The sequence below is a fragment of the Stegostoma tigrinum genome, chromosome 34 (genome assembly GCF_030684315.1).
Source record: "Stegostoma tigrinum isolate sSteTig4 chromosome 34, sSteTig4.hap1, whole genome shotgun sequence".
Lineage (NCBI taxonomy): Eukaryota > Metazoa > Chordata > Chondrichthyes > Orectolobiformes > Stegostomatidae > Stegostoma > Stegostoma tigrinum.
In genome coordinates, this window is record NC_081387.1 from 26,772,132 (window position 1) to 26,793,561 (window position 21,430).

Here is a 21,430-nt window from a genome sequence, read left to right on the forward strand (position 1 = left end):
AGGTGGACAAGAAAGAGCTGGCAGGACGGACCCTGCTCCCTGTGCCCAGTTACAAGGACAAGGTAGAATTCGGCGTCCTCGTCTCCTTCGCTTACAAGATCCATGGGTCAGGTGAGTCGCGCCGTTCCTGGGCGGGCGCTCGCGGCTTTGGATCGGGGTGGTCAGCGTGGCTTTCCGGCCCTGCCAGATTCCATCTGGGCATAAGTGTACTGTCGCGCGGAGATTGGCCGTTCGGCCCATTGAGCCCCCTGCTGTCTCATTGCAGATGAGGAGGCGGTGGTGGCTACCACTCGCATTGAGACCATGCTGGGCGATACTGCAATTGCTGTGCACCCTCAGGACCCCAGATACCAGGTAACACCCAGACCTGGGGAGTGTGGGTGGGGGCTGTCAGATAAATTTGGGAGGGAACCCACAAGACCATCAGAAACAGGAGTCGGCCGTTTGGCGCCCAGAGCCTGCGCCACCGTCCAATAGGATGAGGCCTCACGCCCCCTGATGTTCCAACCTGCTCACATTTCCCATAGATTCGTGATCTGGAAACCTGCTGCACAGTATTTGAGGTCTCTGACCTGTGTAACTGCGTAAGGTAAAGCCCCTCACGCTTAAAAGGAACTTCAATAACAAGAGAGTGTCTCCCAGCTTGCACTGTAGGTTATCGACTGGGGAGGCAATGTCCTGGTGGGATTACTGCTGGGCTGTTAATCCAGAGACCCAGGTAATGTTCTGGGGTCCTGGGTTCGAATCCCGCCACAGCAGCTGGTGGGATCCACCCTAACCGGTACATCTGTGGACCGTGGGCAGAAACCGGAGCACCCAGAGGAAACCCATGCAGACACGGGGGAGAGAACGTGCAGATCCCACACAGACAGTCGCCTGAGGGTGGGATCGAACCCGGGTCCCTGGCACTGTGAGGCTGCAGCGCTAACCGCTGAGCTGCCCCACCTTCCCTTTAGCTTTTAGCCAAGTCTCTGACATCTGTGCCCCTTTCGCCCCGCGGAACCAGTTTCTCCTGCTCAGCCTGACCCTCGCGTAACGTGGTTTCCCATCCTGTTGTGTAGAAAGGAGGTAACCAGTGGGGAAATGGGAGATGGAGCAGCACCTTTGGGGAATTTTATGCTCCACCGTACAGCTCGCCGCTTTTCTCAATAACCTGAAGCGACAGCTTTTTTTTGTTTTTTCTCTCTTCCCTGTAGAATTTGAAAGGAAAGTTTGTCGTTCATCCTTTCTGCAACCGAAAAATGACCATCGTTTTCGATGAGTTTGTGGACATGAGTTTTGGAACAGGTAGGGTCCCCAGGGCCCCTCTGGTACAGCAGAAAGCAGGCGAGAATTTAGATGTGAGTGTCTGCGCACAGCAATGTGACCAGGTGGTCCGTTTTGGGCCTGGTTGCTGAGAAGGCTGGTGACACCGCATGTGCGGACCGTATCGTCTCTGTCACTGCATCATCCATAAGACCCTCTCTCTCCGACATCCAGAGTATTAGGAATTCCCTTGCAGTTCAGTCTGAGGGAAGATCATTGTTGGCTGCTGGGGAAAATCCCATCTGGTTCGCTTGTGTCCTTTTCGGGAGGGAAATCCTGACCTGGTCTGACCTACATGCAACTCCAGACCAGCAGCAACAGGGCGATTCGGGATGGGCAAGAAATGCTGGTCAGGCCAGCGAGATGCAAGTTCTGTGAATGAATGGTTTAAAGAAAAACTTCCGTTCATTTACTTAAGTCCCGTTGATTAATTTAAATGAAATGACAGTGCCTCTCTCCCCGAGGACGGTATGGATCACAGTTTGTTTTTTAATCCCAGCAACATTCCCTCGACGCTGCCCAGTCTGGGTCAGACAGGATGGTGGCCTCTGGGGGCAGTGGTGGCAGTGGGGGGGCGGGGGGAACACGTTACTTGTATTTGTGATAAATTGCAGGTGGATAGCTCTATCATGTGGGTGATATCTTGAAATATTTGAGCAGTTGCCTGGCATCTGTCGAACTGTTTGTAACATTAGCCTTTGCTCTTGTTTTGAAAATTAGGGGCCGTAAAAATCACCCCGGCTCACGACCAGAACGATTACGAAGTGGGCTTGCGGCACAATCTCGAATTTATAAACATCATGGACGATAACGGCTTTCTGATCAACGTCCCTGAGCCGTTCTTGGTAACTATGGGCTGTCTTCCCACTGGGATGTCACAGTAAGGAATATCGGTATAATTACTGAGTCGCAGGAAAGACAGTGTGCAGAACGAGACCATTCGGCAGGCCTGCACCAGCTCTCCAAGTGAACACCAATCCCCAGTTCCCGATCTCCTCTCTTGCCCCCATCCCTGCTCCCCACTTCCATCCTGTGCCCCTCTGAGTCAAACCTGCCCCCCATCCCCCATGTTTGCAGGCAGTACATCCCACACCCTCACTACTCACTGGGTGAGAGAGTCTCTTCTCACTTCACGCTCGCTTCGTTTGCACATCACTTTAAATCTGTATCCCTCTCGATCCTGTTCCTTTTCCGAGCGGGAACAGCTTCTCCCTCCCTCCTCTGCCCAGCCCCCCGCTCAGGATTTGGGAAGCCTCTACCAGACTTCCCTGTGAGCTTCCTTGTGTCCGAGGGGAACAGCCCCACCTTCCCCAGTCTATCCCCATCGCTGACATTACCCATTCCCTGGAACCGTTGTTGTAAATCGCTTCTGCCCTCTCCCTCCGATGGGTTCACATCTTTCCCATAATGTGGGGCCCACAGCTGGACATGATACTCCAGCTGGGGGTCTAACACGGGGCTTGTACAAGGTCAGCATCGCCTCCTTGCTCCTGTACTCTGTGCCCCGTTAATAAAGCTGAGGGCAATGTGTGCTCTACTCACTGGTCTCTCTCTCTCCCTGTCCTTTCACCTTCAGTGATCTGTGCGCAGAGACCCCCAGCTCTTGCTGCACCCCCTCTAGAATTATACCCACCCTATTTTATATTGTCTCTCCATTGTCTGTTGTTCTTCCTGCCATCACTTTCCATTTTAGCACAACTAGGTTTGGCTCCTTTCGTGACTGCTTGGACACATTGAACACCCCCAGGGACAGGGACGGCACAGGGTTAGATGCAGAGTAAAGCTCCCTCTACACTGTCCCTCCCAGGGACAGGGACTGGTGAGCCCGCATTGATATTTACAAACCACGTGTGGTTCCTTTTCTGTCTCTCTCCCAGGGAATGAAGAGGTTTGATGCTCGGAAGGCTGTCCTGGAGGCTTTGAAACAGAGAGGCCTTTTCAAGGAGGTGAAGGATAACCCGATGGTGGTCCCAGTCTGTAGGTATGGAGTTCACACCAGCCTTCAACCCTGTAACCTTTCACCCCCTTAGAACCCTCCCTGTTTATAAACGCAATGTACCTGGGCTGTTTTTTTTTAAAGCACTGGCATGTGGCTCGTCACTGCCGGCCAGGATTTTGTTTTTTAAATTCCCTGCTGGATGAAGAGATCTGGGTATTCCACCTGGACATCACTTATCTGGAAATCTGTCTCTCTGTTCGCACAGAGGGTGGTGGGCATGTGGAACGCGCTGTCGGCAGTGGTAGTGGAGTCAGATACTTTAGAGACTTCCAAGCGACTCTTGGAAAGGCACACGGAGGATAGTAAAGTGTAGGGTATGCAGGGTAGTTTGATCTTAGTGGGATAACAGGTCGGTACAACATCGTGGGGCCGAAGGACCTGTACTGTTCTGTGTTCTATGCTTGATGTTTTTTTGTTCTCTTCCCCCTCCTTTCAGTCGCTCCAAGGATATTGTGGAGCCGCTGCTGAAACCCCAGTGGTACGTTCGCTGTAGCGAAATGGCAAAAATGGCAGCAGACGCTGTGCGGAATGGAGATTTGAAAATCATCCCCGAGAATCACCTCAAGACTTGGTTTAATTGGATGGACAACATCAGGTCGGACTTCTACGGTGAACGGCTAGGTCCTAGGGAGCGTTGCGGACAGGGGGGCCCAGGAGTACATAGTTTGTTGAAAGCGGTGTAACAGGTAGACAGGGTGGAGAAGAAGGCATTTAGCATGTTGGCCTTCATTGGTCGAGGCATTGAGTACAGGAGTTGGAATGTTATGTTACAGTTCTATAAGTCGTCGATGAGGCTGCACTTGTCACCCTGTTAGAGGAAAAACACCGTTAAACTAGAAAGTGCGCAAAGAAGATTTACAAGGATGTTGCCAGGACTAGTAGGCCTGAGTTATAGGGAGAGGTTGTCCAGGATAGGACTTTATTTCTTGGAACATGAGGGGTGACCTTATTGAGGTGTATAAAATCATGAGGGGCACAGATAGTCCTTTTCCCAGGGACGGGGAATTGAAAACTAGAGGGAAACGGTTTAAGGTGAGAGGGGATCGATTTAAGAAGGACCTGAGGGGCAACTTCTTCACACACAGAGGGTGGTGCGTGTATGGAATGGGCTGCCAGAGAAAGTGGCTGAGGCAGATACAATAGCAACATTAGTACATGGGTGGGAAGCGTTTAGAGGGATAGGGACCAAATGTGGGAATTGGAACTGGCAGAGTGCGCACCAGGGTCAGGTTGGGCCGGTCGGCCCGTTTCCATGCTGTGTTACTCTGACTGTGCTGTGCTGGCCTGTACCAGGGAGGTTCTGACAAGATCGGGGCTCGGGGCTTTCTCAATCTGGGTGGAACCCTGAAGGTGATTTAATGTGCATAAAAACCAAAAGAATTGCAGATGCTGGAAATGAGAAACAAAAATGCTGGTTGCTGGAAAAGCTCAGCATGTCAGGCAGCATCTGTGGAGAGAAACCAGGGTAAATGTTTCGGGTCCAGTGACCCTTCCTCAGGAAGCGAGGAAAATGGCAGGATTTTTTTTTGTACAGGAAGGTAGGGTGGGTGGAGAGGGGCTTAGAGGTAAACTAGAGGCGGAGATTGAGCCCAAAGAGAAAAAAGGTCAGTTGGACAGATAAAGGAGTGGATACCAGTCAGGTTTGAAGGGTGAATACATGTTAATGGGGGGCACGGTGGTGTTAGTGTGTAACAGCGGGCCGTGTGATAACAAGAATCTATAGGTGTGAGGCTGGAAAAATATAGCAGGTCAGACAGCATCAAGGGAGCAGGAAAGTCAACAACTTCGACTGAAACCCTTTGTCATTCCGGGGGATTATTGGAAGTAAGGCTCAAAATTATGAAGTGAAGGTCACAGCACATAAGGAAAGCATTAATTAACCTAAACCCCTCTTAACATGAGAAAACGGTCATAAGTTAGCAACAAAAGTATTTTTGAAAATGACTATCACACTTCTACGTGCAAAATGCCATCACCCTAAGAACAGTGCCTGCACACTGGTGAGGGGACAGCTGAGGAAGTTCCTCCACATAAGAACAAAGCTGGAATATTTTAACCAGGCAGTCACGCCCTTGCCCTGTAACCTGCATGCCAGTTGTGGATTTTATGTCAAGCAGTCGGTGCTACAGTTTTTCCTGAAATGCAGTCTGATCCTGGAGATAGTTCACTGCTTTTCACGGATGCATTAACCTGGTGGGTTTTATTTTTCTGGCTCCCATTTAGGTGATTATTCCTCTAATGGCCATTGATCTATTTTGCAGCCCCCTTGACTTTACCAACACCCCAACTGCACGCCCACCATGCCCCCGCCGCCCCCCCCCCCCCGGCCAACTCCCTTCAACACTTACGTCCTCCTCACACCAAAGCCTGTGCCCCTTCCATCTCTCGGCCCCTGGCCCCCTCGAACTTATTTAACCCAAAACAACCCAAGTCTATTCTTTTTAAAAATCCATGTTCCATCATTCCCTGTGGGTGTCGCTGACAAGGCGTTGCTTCTCCTACGTTTTCCTAAAAACTGAGCGGCTTCCCGGACTGTTTCAGAGGGCACTGAGGAGAGTGGCCGTTGGGGGCGGGCCTGGAGTCACGTGTAGTCCGGACCAACGAAGGATGGCTTCCCTAAAAGGCGCAAGTGAATCAGATGGGCATTTGCAGCAGTGGGTTATTGTAGGTTTATGGGTAGCGTTGCTGCTTTCCATTCCACTTTGTTCATTGATTTGAGCGTAGATTCCACCAGCAGCTGAGCTGGGATTTGATAGCACACCCTCCCAGAACACTTAGCTCCCTGGGATGCGAGGCAAGTAACACCCGTGCAGCCCCCTTCCCCCGCCAGGCACCTGCCATTCCCAAAGATGCTGCTGACAAGTGAGATTTCCTTCTGGTTTCACTTGCCGTGTGACTTCCTCACGCAATGTGCAGGCAGACCAGTAGATGGCAGTGGCGCACCACTGTTTGTGCTTGGTTTGAACTGATACGGTTCATGGGGGCCAAGTGTGGAAGCACGCCATTCGGTCCATCAAGCCCACTCCAACCCTCCAAAGGACACCCCACCCAGACCTGCTACCCCTACCCTATCCCAGTAACCTTGTGTTTCCCATGGCTTATCCATGCCAATAAAAGAACGGCAATATATTCCCAAGTCAGGGTGGGGAGGGGCTCGGAGGGGAGCTTGCAGGGGGTTGGTGTTCCCATGTATCTGCTGTCCCTTGTCCTTCTGGATGGAAGTGGTTCGTGGGTTTGGAAGGTGCTGCCTGAGGATCTTTGGTGAATCTCTGCAGAGCATCTTGTAGATGGTACACACTGCTGCGACTGAGCGTCAGTGGGGGGGAGGGAGTGGGATGTTTGTGGATGTGGTGCCAATAGAGCGGGGGCTGCTTTGTCCTGGATGGTGTCGAGCTCCCTGAGTGTTGTTGGAGCAGTACCCCATCCAGGGGCAAGTGGGAGGTATTCCCTCACACTCCTGCCTTGTGCCTTGTAGATGGTGGAACAGCTTTGGGAAGTGAGGAGAGGAGTTACTCACTGCAGGACTCCCAGCCCCTGACCTCGGATGAACTTTCAATCCTGCCTTTTGTCCTGTGATGTTCTTCCTATGGCCTCGTTCCTGATCCAGCTGCTGTGTGCAGTTTGTTGATCGGCTAATACTGCAGTGAGCTTTTGTTCAGTTCACCTCAGTCAGCAGATCCACACCAGAACTTTAAAGAGAGAGGAATCCATTTGGCCCATCATGCCTATGCCTGAGAGAGATATATAGGCCTGACGGTAGCCCAGTCTATCACTCTGGGAACCTGAGTTGAAATCCCTCAGCGGTTTGTGTCGGGGGTAGATACTTCTGGGAAATAAACTTAGTTTCCTTGGAGCATCAGAGGCTGAGGGGTGATCTTGTGGTGGTTTATAAAATCACGAGATGCATGGATAGGGTGAATAGACAAGGTCTTTACTCCAGGGTGGGGGAGTCCAAAGCCAGAGGGGCATAGGTTTAAGGTGAAAGGGGCATGGTTTAAGAGAGACCTGAGGGGTAACTTTTTCACACAGAGGGTGGTATGTGTATGGAATGAGCTGCCAGAGGAAGTGGTGGGGGCTGGTACAGTTACAGCATTTAAAAGGCATCTGGATGGGGACATGAATAGGAAGGGTTTAGAGGGATAGGGGCCAGATGCTGGCAAATGGGTCAGACACTCATTGTTTTACCGATGAGACTAGCTAGCATTTCCAAGAAATCGTGTGACTTATACTCAATGACCAGATAAGCTACCTAGTGAGTTAATCGCTGAAGTGCTTAGTAAGTTCTTTCACGATTTGAAGAAAGAGGTTCAGTTCAGCTCTAGAGGTGTCTGACAGCAGATGTACTGTTGTTCAGGCGCCCACGTTGAGCCAAAGCCTGGATAATTTTCTAGCAAAACAAGGTGTAGAGCTGGATGAACACAGCAGGCCAAGCAGCATCAGAGGAGCAGGAGGGCTTGACGTTTCGGACCAGGACCCTTCTTCAGAAATGGAGTGGAGAAGGGTTTTCTGAAATAAATAGGGAGACAGGGGGAGGCGGATAGAAGATGGATAGAGGAGGAGATAGGGTGAGAGCTTTTCTAGCAGTTTTCTAACAGTTTTGTGAGAATAGCCAGTGAGTCAGTGTGACCCGGGAGCGACGGTAGCAAACGGCATCACACTCAGTGAATGTGAAGTGAGGCATCAACAGGACATCACCCAATGGTTGAGTAAGACACTTTGAAATGAACATATGATTGAGGTTTCGAATGGGGTTGAGTATCTGCTGGTTGTCGCTGGGGAAAAGAGTTGAATCTTTATCCTTGTTGTTAATGTAATGAGCTTATATTCTTTTGTTCAAAGTGCATGGGAATGATTGCAGTGACTATCCCAGCAGCAAAAATAAGACATAGCATTTGTGTGAAGCCAGGTTTCAGCCTGGAATGGGACTTGCCCAGTTTGACTATCAGCTGGGATCAGGACAGTCCAGCCCACCCTATGTCCTGTGTGTTAAATACCCTCTGAGGGCTGACTCTGTTTTCCCTGCAGGGACTGGTGTATTTCCCGGCAGCTGTGGTGGGGTCACCGGACCCCAGCCTACTTTGTGACAGTCGATGATCCCGCTGTCCCAGCTGGAGAGGTGAGTTCCCAGAACCTCCTGCCCCTGCCCCCATATGCTTTACAGCCCCCGAAACGCTAATGCTGTTTTCGCACAGCAAGCTCCCACAATCCACAGTAGGAACACAGCCAGCTGGCTTGCGTCTCTGCCAGTCTTTGTTTTATTTGTAGCAAGGTCGACCCTCAGTCGGGGGCCCTGCTGCTGTCCAGCGGATATTCCTGGGAATTCCTTACCCACTTAAAGGCAGCGCAGCTCTCTCTCTCTGGGAATACCAGCCCGCGCGCATGTCCCCGAGGGGAGCCCGCTACTTTCCAGCCGGGAGGGTCGAACGCCCTGTGCCCCGAAGGTCCGTTATGGACAGCGTTCCTGCAAACAGGAAGAGGCTGGCCTCTGGTGATGCGCTGTGTGACAGAAGGGGACCTGTTGGCACCTGCTGCAGCAGGAGGGGTCTACCGTTGGGAGAGGACTTTGGGACAAATAGGCTCAGTTGGGAGGAAGGTCGACACTAGGCAAGTGGGCCATTCAGCCCCTTGAGCCTGCTTCCCCGTTCAGCGGCTGATCTGCTATCCCAATGCTGTGTTCCCTCATTTTTCTCCCCATAAGCCCTTGCAACCTAACAAAAAAAACTATGTGTCCCTCTCTGAAATATGCTCAGTGGTATTCCCGGCCTCCGCAGCCTCCTGTGGGAGAGAATTCCGTGGGATCACTCCCATCTGGACAAAGAAGCCTTTCCTCATCTCTGTCTGAAGATGGCCTACCCCGAGTGCCGCCTGAGGCTGTGGCCCCTGCATGTCGGGCCTGTGCAGCCCTGTTACAATGTTACCCATTTCGGTTTGGTCACCTCTCCTGTCCTTTGAAACCCGAGCGAATCCAGACCACTCCACCCTGGGCGAGCTGCTGTTTCCCCACAGAACAGTCCTGCCGTCCCCTCGGGAAGGGAGACTGAAACCCCACACACGGAATACTCTCGCCGAGCTCCTGTGTCCCTGCAGCAAGGGGCATCCTCGTCTTCCTGACTCCTATCCTGGTTCCTGTTCCCATGCAGATACCCGTCCGTGAGAGGTGGGGGCCCACTCCCCCCTCCCAGGGCTCCACTGTGTACGGGGGTAATTGTGTTCAGTCCAGGGCAGCTCAGAGGGTGGGTGGGGGGTGTGCGGAGAGACAGAGTGCAGATTCCAGCTGCATTACACCCTGAGCCTGTGGGCTGTCTCAGCGAGCTGGGGAGGATTGAAGGCTTTGTACACCCTGGTGTCAAGCAATTAGGAGGCAGAATGTTCTGTCTGACCAGTCCCTGACCTCCCCCCACCCCCTCCAGTACCTAGTCGGCTCACGGCCGGTCTACCTGCAGGCACTCCTGAAGTTTCCATGTTCTCCCCTGACCCCGTGGGCCTGAGGCTGAAGTAATTGAGCTGACCAGAGTCTGGAAGCTGGGCGCGGGGTCGTGGTCCAGTGGACCTTGGCGATGCAGTTTAACTTTCCAACCTTCACCCACCCAGGACGCAGACGACAAGTACTGGGTGAGTGGGCAGACAGAGGACATCGCCAGGCAGAAAGCGGCCAAGAGATTTAACGTCTCCCCCGATCGGATCTCGCTCCGACAAGGTACGGGGAATGTGGGGGTTGGGGGAGTGAATGCTGACAGTGCCAGCCGTGCGGTGCCAGGGGAGGAAATTACCTCCCGATCTCGCTGTACTGCCAAACCTGTCCGTCCGCCCCACCCTCCTCCCAAGACTCTCTGTACCGTCAGAGCAGGGAGTGGGGGTGAGCAGGCAGATAGAAAGGAGCTTCCCAAGAGCTGGGGGAATGCAGCTAAAGGGACGTCTGGGGTGGAACTTCCCTTGAGTCAAGTGAAGACAGAGGGGTATTTCGAGCCCCCTCCCCCAGAAAGCAGCAGACGCTGCCTGCGTGGGCCTCTTTATTCACCCCCATCCCACCCTTTCTCAACTGTCGGCATTAAAATAGGGGTTCCAGAATGGACAAGGCAGGGTGGGGGCGCAGCAGGTCTGTGGAGGCGGTGGGGGGTTGCTTGGGAGGCTATGCTCCAAATTTGCAAGGCTGTCGCTTGGAAATTCAAGGAGAAAGTACTTGTCTGGGAGAACAGTGAGAATGTGCGAGACTGGAAGAGGAGGCGATGGCCCAGTGGTATTATCGCAGCTCTGTTAATCCAGAGGCCCGGATAATGTTCTGGAGACCTGGGTTCGAATCCCACCACAGCAGATGGTGGAATTTGAGTTCAATTAAAAAATATCTAAAATTAAGAACCTAATATTGACGGTGAAACCATTGTCGATTTGTCAGGAAAAACCCACCTGGTTCACTGATGTCCTTCAGGGAAGGAAACTGCCATCCTTACCTGGTCTGGCCTACATGTAACTCCAGGCCCACAGCAATGTGGCTGATTCTTAACTGCCCTCTGGGCAATTAGGGATGGGATGCCCACAACCCGTGAATGATCAAGAAGAAAACTCGCAGCCACGGGGTGTGGGAGTGGTGGGGCGGAGTGGTGGTGTGGGAGTGGTGGGGGGTTTGGTGTGGGAGTGGGGGGGGTGTCGGGGGCGCAGTGACTGTGGCAATGGTGAGGCCGTGTGGCTGGATGAGGGCATGAAGAGGAAAGGAACAGCAGGATTGGGGGTGAGATAGCGTTCGGGGTCATTGGAAAGGGGGCCAGGGATGAAACAGGGTGACGTTGTAAATCCTGTGTAATTCCTGGGAAGCCGTGTGGGTCAGGCACCCGGATGCTGGACGCAGTTCACCTCAAAGGGGATATGGTGTAGCTTTGGTAAATTCCTATCAGGTCAATAGCAAGGTCTATTCCCCAGGACGGGAGTCCGAAACCAGGGGGGCTCGGGTTCAAGGTGAGAGGGGAAAGATTTAAAAGGGACCTGAGGGGCAACTTTTTCACACAGAGGGTGGTGCATGTATGGAATGAGCTGCCAGAGGAAGTGGTAGGGGCTGGTACAGTTACAGCATTTAACAGGCACCTGGATGGGGACATGAATAGGAAGGGTTTAGAGGGTTAAGGGACAAATGCTGGCAAATGGGACTGAATTAATTTAGGAATCTGGGTCAGCAGGGCCGGGTTGGAGCGAAGGGTCTGTTTCTGTGCTCGTCGACCTCCTGTTTGCCTCTCTGAACCCCTATGTCTTCCAGATGAGGATGTCCTGGATACCTGGTTCTCTTCTGGCTTGTTCCCATTCTCCATCTTCGGGTGGCCGGATGAGGTGAGTGAGTTTACGTTCTGACAGACAAAATGTGATTGGGTCACAAAGGTGCGTTTCTGCAGTCGTCTGCTCTGGGCGTCTCCTCGGTTTGTCTTCCTGCCACGGGCTCCCACTTGTCTCATCTGGTCCTCACTCCAAATCTCTAACTGCTTCCAGCGCTGATACAAGGTTGCTATCCCTGAACCGTTGTCTCTCTGTCCCTCTCTCCATCTCCATCGTTGCTGAGCATTCCCAGTGTTCCCAGCTTTTATTCGGAAACCGGATCCGAGCAAAGAGCTCAGCCTCCTGGATCGTACACATCTCTTGAGGCACAGTTCTGATGGGCAGTGGAAATTTGGCCGTTATTTTGGAAGTGTTGGGAATTCAGTAGAGGGGCAAACTACTCCTCAGTTAAATACGTGAACACAGCAGCTACAAGAGTGGGTCAGAGGCTGGGAATCCTGTGGTGAGGAACTCCCCTCCTGGCTCCCCAAACCCTGTCCCATCATCTACAAGGCACAAGGCAGGAGTGTGAGGGAATACCCCCCCCCCCCCCCCCCCCACTTGGCCCAACAACACTCAGGAAGCTCGACACCATCCAGGACAAAGCAGCCCCCGCTGGATTGGCACCACATCCACAAACATCCCACTCCCTCCCCCTCCACCGACGCTCAGTCGCAGCAGTGTGTACCATCTACAAGATGCTCTGCAGAGATTCACCAAAGACCCTCAGGCAGCACCTTCCAAACCCACGGCCCACTTCCATCCAGAAGGACAAGGGGCAGCAGATACATGGGAACACCAGCCCCCTGCAAGTTCCCCTCCGAGCCCCTCTCCATCCTGACTTGGAAATATATCCCCATTCCTTCAGTGTCGCTGGGTCAGAATCCTGGAATTCACCCCCTAAGGGACATTGTGGGTCACCCCACAGCACATGGACTGCAGTGGTTCAAGGGGGCAGCTCACCCCCACCTTCTCGAGGGGGGCGGCACTTGATTGATTTGATTTCTTATTGCCCTGTGTCCTGGGATACTGCTAAAACTACTGACTTGCATACGTTAATGGCAGATGGTACTGTACAGGGGTGTCAGGTATGGATACAGTATCACAGCTGCTGAAAAGGGGCAGAGGGAGATAAACAGCGAGCAGGGGTTATTTGCGAAAAAGATCTTGTTATTCATTCATGAGATGTTGGCGTCACTGGCTGGGCCCAACAGTTATTGCCCCGTCCCTAGTTTCCCCCGCACCCCCCCCCCCCCCCGCCTTGAGAAGGTGGGGGTGAGCTGCCTCCTTGAACCCCCTGCAGTCCCTGTGCTGTGGCATGACCCACAATGTCCCTTAGGGAGGGAATTCCAGAACTGTGATCCCGAAAGGAGGTGGTGGAGGATGCAGAGAGGTGGAGTGATCAGGAGGGACATGGTGGGACTGAGCCTGCGGCCGTGTGGTGATGGGCCGGACTCCGTGCGTGCGTGGTGCGCGCATTGCCGGGTGCGGAATAACGCTGGCTGGAGTTTCCTTTGTGCAGACGGAGGACCTGAAAACTTTCTACCCGGGCACGCTGCTGGAGACGGGCCACGACATCCTGTTCTTCTGGGTGGCCAGGATGGTGATGTTGGGATTGAAGCTGACTGGGAAGCTGCCTTTCCGAGAGGTAATGTGTGTGTCCCAAAAAATCTCGCCTGGGTGGGGGTATGCCTGCTGTTCATCCAGGGACCCAGGAAATTAGCCCTAACCCTAACCCTCACCCGGCTTCGAATCCCATCGCAGCGTGGGGTGGGATTGCAATTCAATAAAGGGCCTGGAATGGTGGCCAAGGCCTGGAAAAATCCCATTGGATTCCCTCATGTCCTTTAGGGAAGGGTGACTCCTGTCCCTGTCAGTGTTACTGACCCTCTGTACAGTGCGGGTGACTCCTATCCCTGTCACGGCCCAGTGTTTCTGACCCTCTGTACAGTGCGGGTGACTCCTATCCCTGTCACGGCCCAGTGTTTCTGACCCTCTGTACAGTGCGGGTGACTCCTATCCCTGTGTTTCTGACCCTCTGTACAGTGCGGGTGACTCCTATCCCTGTCACGGCCCAATGTTACTGACCTTCTGTACAGTGCAGGTGGCTGCTGTCCCTGTCACGGTCCAGTGCTACTGACCCTCTGTACGGTGCGGGTGACTCCTGTCCCCTTTGCTGCACATTACTTCGTCCTTGTCCATTGGACCATTGGGCCAAGGAGTGGCAGATAGAGTTTAATTGAGATAAATGTGAGGTGTTGCATTTTTGGAAGGAGAAACCCGGGCAGGACTGATACAGCTTAATGCTAAGGTCCTGGGGAGCGTTGCTGAACAAAGAGACCCTGGGTGGGCAGGTTCATAGTTCCTTCAAAATAGAGCCAGGAGTAGACAGGACGGTGAAGGTGGCGTGTGCTGCATTAGCCTTTATTGGTCAGTGCGTTGAGTACAGGGAGTTGGGAGGGTCATGTTGGGGCTGTACAGGACATTGGTTCGGGCCACTTTTGGAATACAGCGCTCAGTTCCGGTCTCCCTGCTACAGGAAGGATGGTGTGAAACTTGGGAAGGGTTCGGGAAAGATTTACATGGATGTTGCCGGGGTTGGAGAGTTTGAGCTACAGGGAGAGGCTGAACAGGCTGGGGCTATTTTCCCTGGAGCGTCAGAGGCTGAGGGGGGACCTTATAGAGGTTTATAACATCATGAGGGACATGGATAGGGTGAATAGACAAGGTCTTTTTCCCCAGGGTGGGGGAGTCCAAAACTAGAGGGGCATAGGTTTAAGGTGAGAAGGGAAAGATTTAAAAGGGACCTGAGGGGCAGCTATCTCACACAGAGGGTGGTGCGTGTATGGAACGAGCTGCCAGAGGAAGTGGTGGGGGCTGGTACAGTTACAGCATTTAAAAGGCATCTGGATAGGTACATGGATAGGAAGGGTTCAGGGGGATAGGGGCCGAATGCTGGGAAATGGGACTGGATTAATGTAGGATATCTGGGCCGGCACGGACGGGTTGGAGCGAAGGGCCTGTCTCTGAGCTGTGTAACTCAGTGTGACTGTCGTACTGATCCCACTCTTGTCTCCCGATTATTTCCAGGTTTATCTCCACGCCATTGTCCGAGACGCTCACGGCCGGAAGATGAGCAAATCTCTTGGCAACGTCATTGACCCTCTGGATGTGATCTTTGGCATCACGCTGGAGGTGAGACCGCGCGGGAGGGTGCTCGGCCTCCTTCGCTGCTCGGCCCCGGTGGGTCCCCAAACAGACTGCCCCATCGGCAGGAAGTGGGAGGGCCCCCCCGACTGAGTGGACCACACTGGGCTCGGGTGGCAACGTGAAACGACCGGTGACTTAATCGTGCTTTTCACGTCTCGTTTCTTTCTCCTTGAGGTCAGTTGGTGGGGCAGGGTGGGGGTTGGTGGTGTGCTAGGATAAACATAACTGGGTGGCCGTACGGGATTGTATTTCAGTAGAACAGCTTTCGGAAGTGATTGACCTGTGTTTGCTGATCTCACTGCATGAGATGGTGGGCCAGGTCCCTGTATGTGATAGTAGCAGGAATGGCCTCCCTCCTTAGACCTGCTGCCCCACTCAGGAATGCCATATCTGGTTGTCTCGATCAGCTCATCCTGCAAGGATAAGAGATAAAGTGAAATCCGTTCACTCCAAGAGTTCTACACCTCTGGAATTCTCTACTCTCCAAGGAAAGTGTTATGGACCAGACCAGACCAGACCCCCTCAAAATATTTTAAGGAGATAGCCTAGACCCTAACATTTTATATATTTTGTATATTTTAAGAAGATATGAATTGCTATGTTCCTGATGCAATGAGACTGGTCAAACTAATCAAGGATAAGCAAAGCACACCATTTATATAAACATTTATAGTTAAAATACAACAAAGAAAGATGGATTTAGAATAACTGAACTTTACTGGAAAACTTAACAGTATAATAGATACTGTAACTATTACTAATTAACTATTCCACTACAGTAACATCCCATAAACAGGGCCATTGGCAAAAAGGCAAATTCAGGGAAAAAAGACCAGATGTGGCCTCACGTGCAACACAGCAGCCTGGGAAGGGAATCCATGGCTTTTGGCTTTAACCAAGAAAGGGAAGAGTAGCTGCCATTTCTTCCAGTTCACATGGGCAACTGCTTTAAACTAACCCGAAACACTTTTCTAAAGAAAAACCACACACCAGAAGTCCTGGTTCTGTGAGAGCTAGCCACACCTGTCCACGCTGCCTCTATTTTTTAACTTATTCAAAAAAAAAACTCCAAGGCCTCACAAGCTATTTACTCCAGTGGATTTGGTGGACAGCTCAACTCCTCTGCCTTATAAAACTCCCTCCAAAACAAAAAACAGGACAAAATAACCTGTTAAAGCCACAGCGTTCAGTGTGCTCAGCCAATGCCCACAGTGTCATTAAATCTCTGTCTTACTGACTGAGCTTCCATGGGGGCAACGGAGGCAGAGATTTTCACCACCCTCTGAGCAAAACGATTTCTCCTCGCTCTGATCCAAAATGACCAATCCCCTTGCCTCGAGCCTGCAATCTGGAGTCGCTGGCCAATGACGGCAGAGAGATCAGCACCTTCAGATGTATCGACTCTCCTGGATGGAGATGTCAGAGCGTGACCAGGCCAGGCCTCAATGCTTTCAGACCAGCCTGCACTGATAGTCCAAATGTAGAATGCTCTGGAGCAGAAGGGTCTTGAACCCCTAGCCCTAGCTCAGAGGTAGGAACACTACCACTGCAACATGTGAGCCCAACTGTCTGTCTGTAGATATTTTTGAATCAACCTGGACCGGGTGGGGCTTGAAGCCAGGCCTCTGCCTCAGAGGTAGGGACCCTGTCACTGTACATCTTGTATTTGTTTGTCCATTTTTATTAGTCTTTCCTTTTCAGTCAGCCTGTTTAGAGATGTCATTGTCACCTCTGTAACAAGTGGGACTTGAACCTCGGCCTCCTGGTCTAGGGGCAGGGATCCTACCACTGTGCCACAAGAGGGCCCCTTGTATTTGTTACTATTATTAGTCACCGAATCCCTATGGTGTGCTAGTAGGCCATTCAGCTCATAGAGTCCTCACTGACCCTCTGAAGAGCATCCTGCCCACTCACCTACCCCATCCCTGTAACTGTGCATTTCCCGTGGCTAATCCACCACGGGGCAATTTCCCACGGCCAATCCACCCTAACCTGCACATCCCTGGGCACTATGGGACAATTTAGCACGGCCAATCCCACCCTAACCCACATATCCCTGGGCACTATGGGACAATTTAGCACGGCCAATCCACCCTAACCCGCACATCCCTGGGCACTATGGGGCAATTTCCCACGGCCAATCCACCCTAACCTGCACATCCCTGGGCACTATGGGACAATTTCCCACGGCCAATCCCACCCTAACCCGCACATCCCTGGGCACTATGGGGCAATTTAGCACGGCCAACCCACCCTAACCCGCACATCCCTGGGCACTATGGGACAATTTAGCATGGCCAATCCCACCCTAACCTGCACATCCCTGGGCACTATGGGACAATTTAGCACGGCCAATCTCACCCTAACCTGCACATCCCTGGGCACTACGGGACAATTTAGCACGGCCAATCCACCCTTACCCGCACATCCCTGGGCACTATGGGACAATTTAGCACGGCCAATCCACCCTAACCCGCACATCCCTGGGCACTATGGGACAATTTTCCACGGCCAACCCACCCTAACCCGCACATCACTGGGCACTATGGGACAATTTAGCAGGGCCAATCCACCCTAACCCGCACATCCCTGGGCACTATGGGACAATTTAGCACGGCCAATCCACCCTAACCCGCACATCCCTGGGCACTATGGGACAATTTAGCACGGCCAATCCCACCCTAACTTGCACATCCCTGGTCACTACAGGACAATTTAGCACGGCCAATCCACCCTAACCTGCACATCCCTGGGCACTATGGGACAATTTTCCACGGCCAACCCACCCTAACCTGCACATCCCTGGGCACTACGGGACAATTTAGCACGGCCAATCCACCCTAACCCACACATCCCTGGGCACTATGGGACAATTTAGCACGGCCAATCCACCCTAACCCGCACATCCCTGGGCACTATGGGACAATTTAGCACGGCCAATCTACCCTAACCTGCACACCTTTGGACTGTGGGAGGAAACTAGAGGAAATCCACGCAGACACAGGGAGAATATGCAAGCTCCAGGCACACAGGGCGGCTGGGTGAAGCGAACAGCATACGTTTATGGGGAAACTCGACAGAGAAAGGCTGTGCTGGTTGTGTGCGGTGAACTGTCGTCCGAAGGTGAAGTTTTTAAGTGGGATCGAACCCGGGTCCCTGCTGCTGTGAGGGCCGCAGCGCTAACCACTGAGCCATCGTTGTGTGCGTGTGAATGATTTTTGCCTGAAAATATCTGGCTCGTTAGTTATGTGCTGCGCTGTTGGGGAGCGTGCGCACACCCGAGTAGCCACAGTTGGTTATTTAACTTTCATTTGTGTTCCTGCAGGGTCTGCACGCACAGCTACTGGACAGTAACCTGGACCCTGTCGAGATCGAGCGAGCCAAGGCGGGCCAGGTAATTACCGCTGGGCTTTGCACAACTCTGTCTGTCCGACCGCTGCCCCTCGGCCAGGGGACAGAGGGAATGTGGAACTTTCTACCACAGGGAGGCTGGGTGAAGCGAACAGCATACATTTATGGGGAAACTCGACAGAGAAAGGGTGTGCTGGTTGTGTGTGGTGAACTGTCGTCCGAAGGTGAAGTTTTTAAGTGTTGTATTATTACGCCTTCCAGCACAACCTCAACACTAGCGGGAGCACACTGTTTTCTCACCTCCTGGGTCAGGAGGTCCTGAGTTCAACTCCCAAACAAGTTTGACCTTCCCAGCACCAGGCTGAGGGAGCGCGTCACAGTCAAGGCACCGTCCTTCTGATCAGACATCAGACTTTAGTGCCCTGGGTCCCAAAACCATGCTTCAAACTACTGAGGTGGAGTCACCCTCCTTGTTCACGCCAGTATTAATTCCTCAACTGACATCACTTTAAAACAAAATGTTGTGGGAGCTTTCTGCGTGCAAATTGGCTGCTGCATTTTGTACGTTGCAGCATCACTACACTGCATTGGGTGTGTGCTGACCAGTGAAAGGAGCTGTATCAATGCAATGCTGTCTTTTGTGTGTCTCCTATTAACTCTGTCTATACCCCTCTATCTTCCAGCGTTTAAATCTCACTTTCACCTATTGGTTTTGCCTGTTAGAAATCTGATTATCCAGTTGGGATTCCAGAATGTGGGACAGACGCCCTGCGATTTGCTCTATGTGCCTACACGTCCCAAGGTAATGTGTCTGTGGAAGTCTTCGGCTGTATCGGTTTCCCAGTTCCCATGTGAGTCTCTGCTGTAATGTAGCAGTGACTAAGTTAGTTAGTGGGAGGAGGGCTGTTAACTTCAGCAGTCATATCGACATAGTGACTGGGCACAAAACTGAGCATTGCTTCACAAAAAGAGACACATCCTGACAAATGTATACTTGTAGAACCTCTTGCTATTAGCTTTTATATGTCCAGCTAGCTTTCTCTCATTCTTACCCCTTTATCCCTTTTTTTAAATGTTGTTCTTTGCTAGTTCATAACAATCTCCCGACTGACCACGAACCTTTTCAGATTTGTTTGGTGTTTCCTTTGATTTGATGCTGTCCTTAGCTATGTAAACCAATGATGACGCATCTTTCTCTGAGATCTTCTTCCTGAGAAGTCATGTTGACGTTGTGCAGGATATTGGTGAGGCCCCTTCTGGAGGATTGTATCAAGTTCTGGCCGTTGAGGATATTATTAAGCTGGGGACAGCTCAGAAGAGATTTATCAGGATGTTACTGGATATGACATTATATTAAAAAAAGGCTAGATAGGGTGGGATGTTTTTTCCACTGGAGCCTCAGAGATTGAGAGGCAAGGTTTAGAAGATAGAGGGGTATGGATAGACTTAATGGTGGTAGTCTCTCGCCTGGAATGGGGGACATCAAGAATAGGGGGCACACTTTTTAGACGAGAGGAGACAGATTTAAAAAAAACGAAGGGCAATTTTGTTTTTTACACTAGCGGGTGGTATGTGTGTGAAATGAACGTCCCGAGGAAGTGATGGATATAAGTAAAACTATAGCGTTTAAAAGCATTTGGATAGGTGCATAAATAGGAAAGGTTTGGATGGATATGGGCCAAGGGACAAGCTTACTTTAGGATTATGATCCACACGGACTGGTTGAACAGAGTAAGCATGGAACTGACCAATGACTCTGTGACTGATAGCTCAACAGTCCAGGGGATAGAAGTTAGAGAGATGGGGGCATTCCATTATCGATAAAGGAAACCATCACTGTCGTCATGATAGAGGGCATCAAAGAAGGGAGCAGTCAGGTGGGATTAGCTTAGTTTGGGATTTTGGTCAACATGGACTGGTTGGACCGAAGGGTCTGTCCCTGTGCTGTATGACTATGAGAGAGAAATCCTTGCTGAGGGTTTTATAATGTCTGTCAGTACATCTTTAGTCAAATTTGCCTTAGTAGCCGCTTATGATCCGTTCTATTACGGCTTGAAATGCTAGTCCTAGACCCACACTTCTCACATTCAAAGTAAATGTGAAACTTTGTCTTGTTATGATTGCTGTCACTGAGAGGTCTTTTTACCATAAGCTTACTGATAAATCCCATCCTATTGCTTGTTAACTGGTCTGGAACATCTTGCTGGCCTAAAGAACATCACCGGGCTTGTACTGTTAACTCTGTTCCTCTCTGCACGGATGCTGCCAGATTGACAGAGTTTCTCCAGCAACACCTGATTCTGTTTGTTTCAGATCTCCAGCGTTTATAGTTCTTTGTTCTAGAACAGCTCGCTCCCTGATTGGTGCTAGAACGTATTCTGTACGAAACGTAACCTACCAGGTGTCCTTTGCTAATCTGATTTGCTCGACTGATCCTGTAAATTAAAGCCACCCTTGATTTTGTTGCCTTACGTGCCAAATTTCTTTCTTCCGATAGAGCCTCCCCTATAGTGTTATCAGGCCAATAACAAACTCCCACAAGTGACTTCTTCCATTGATTGTTTCTTATCTCTACCCAAAACTCTTTCTTTTGAGCTAAGTCATCTCTCACTAATTGATTAATGTCATTCTGAATGGACAGAACTACCCCATCACCATCGTTCTTTTGGTTCCCCGCTTTTTTAAGTCCAAACCCACTCTCTTTAGAGCAGCTGGTGACCAGTGGTGCTCCAAGGGTCAATGTTGGAACCACAACTTTTCATTTTGAACGTTAATGATCTAGGTGAAGGAACTGGGTGCATTCTGGCTACCTTTCCATACGATACAAAGATAGGTGGAGGGACAGGTAGTATTAAGGAGATGGGGAGGCTACGGAAGGATTTGGACAGGTTAGGAGAGAGGGCAAAGAAGTGGCAGGTGGAGTTCAACGTGGGAAAGTGTGAGGTCGTGCACTTTGGTAAGAAGAATAAAAGCATGGACGATTTTTTAAATGGGGAGAAAATTCAGAAGCCTGAAGTGCAAAGGGACTTGAGAGTTCTAGTCCAGGATTCTCTCAAGGTAAACTTGCAGGTTGAGTCAGTAGTCAGGAAGGCAAATGCAATATTGGCATTTATTTTGAGAGGACTTGAATATCAAACCAGGGATGTACTACTGAGGCTTGAAAAGCTCTGGTCAGGCCACATTTGAAGTATTGTTTGCAGTTTTGTGCCCCATTTCTCATGAAGGATGTACTGGCCCTGGAGCGGGTTCAGAGGAGGTTTACGAGAA

The 21,430-nt window shown here is 51.4% G+C and overlaps 2 protein-coding genes across 2 annotated transcripts in view; both read left to right on the plus strand.

Annotated features, from left to right (window-relative positions):
• The window catches only part of LOC125446591 (histone H2B-like), a 267,925-nt gene that overhangs the window by 81,790 nt on the left and 164,705 nt on the right, over positions 1 to 21,430 (plus strand). The gene's annotated exons all lie outside the window — the stretch shown is intronic.
• Positions 1 to 21,430, plus strand: part of vars1 (valyl-tRNA synthetase 1) — a 75,409-nt gene that overhangs the window by 30,147 nt on the left and 23,832 nt on the right. The window contains exons 12-24 of the mRNA XM_059639719.1: positions 3 to 111; positions 266 to 354; positions 1,197 to 1,287; positions 2,026 to 2,150; positions 3,183 to 3,286; positions 3,741 to 3,899; positions 8,330 to 8,420; positions 9,896 to 10,001; positions 11,550 to 11,620; positions 13,125 to 13,250; positions 14,693 to 14,797; positions 18,138 to 18,206; positions 18,887 to 18,965. Coding sequence (XP_059495702.1) covers positions 3 to 111; positions 266 to 354; positions 1,197 to 1,287; positions 2,026 to 2,150; positions 3,183 to 3,286; positions 3,741 to 3,899; positions 8,330 to 8,420; positions 9,896 to 10,001; positions 11,550 to 11,620; positions 13,125 to 13,250; positions 14,693 to 14,797; positions 18,138 to 18,206; positions 18,887 to 18,965 — 1,324 coding nt within the window. The remainder of the gene's footprint in view (positions 1 to 2; positions 112 to 265; positions 355 to 1,196; positions 1,288 to 2,025; positions 2,151 to 3,182; positions 3,287 to 3,740; positions 3,900 to 8,329; positions 8,421 to 9,895; positions 10,002 to 11,549; positions 11,621 to 13,124; positions 13,251 to 14,692; positions 14,798 to 18,137; positions 18,207 to 18,886; positions 18,966 to 21,430) is intronic.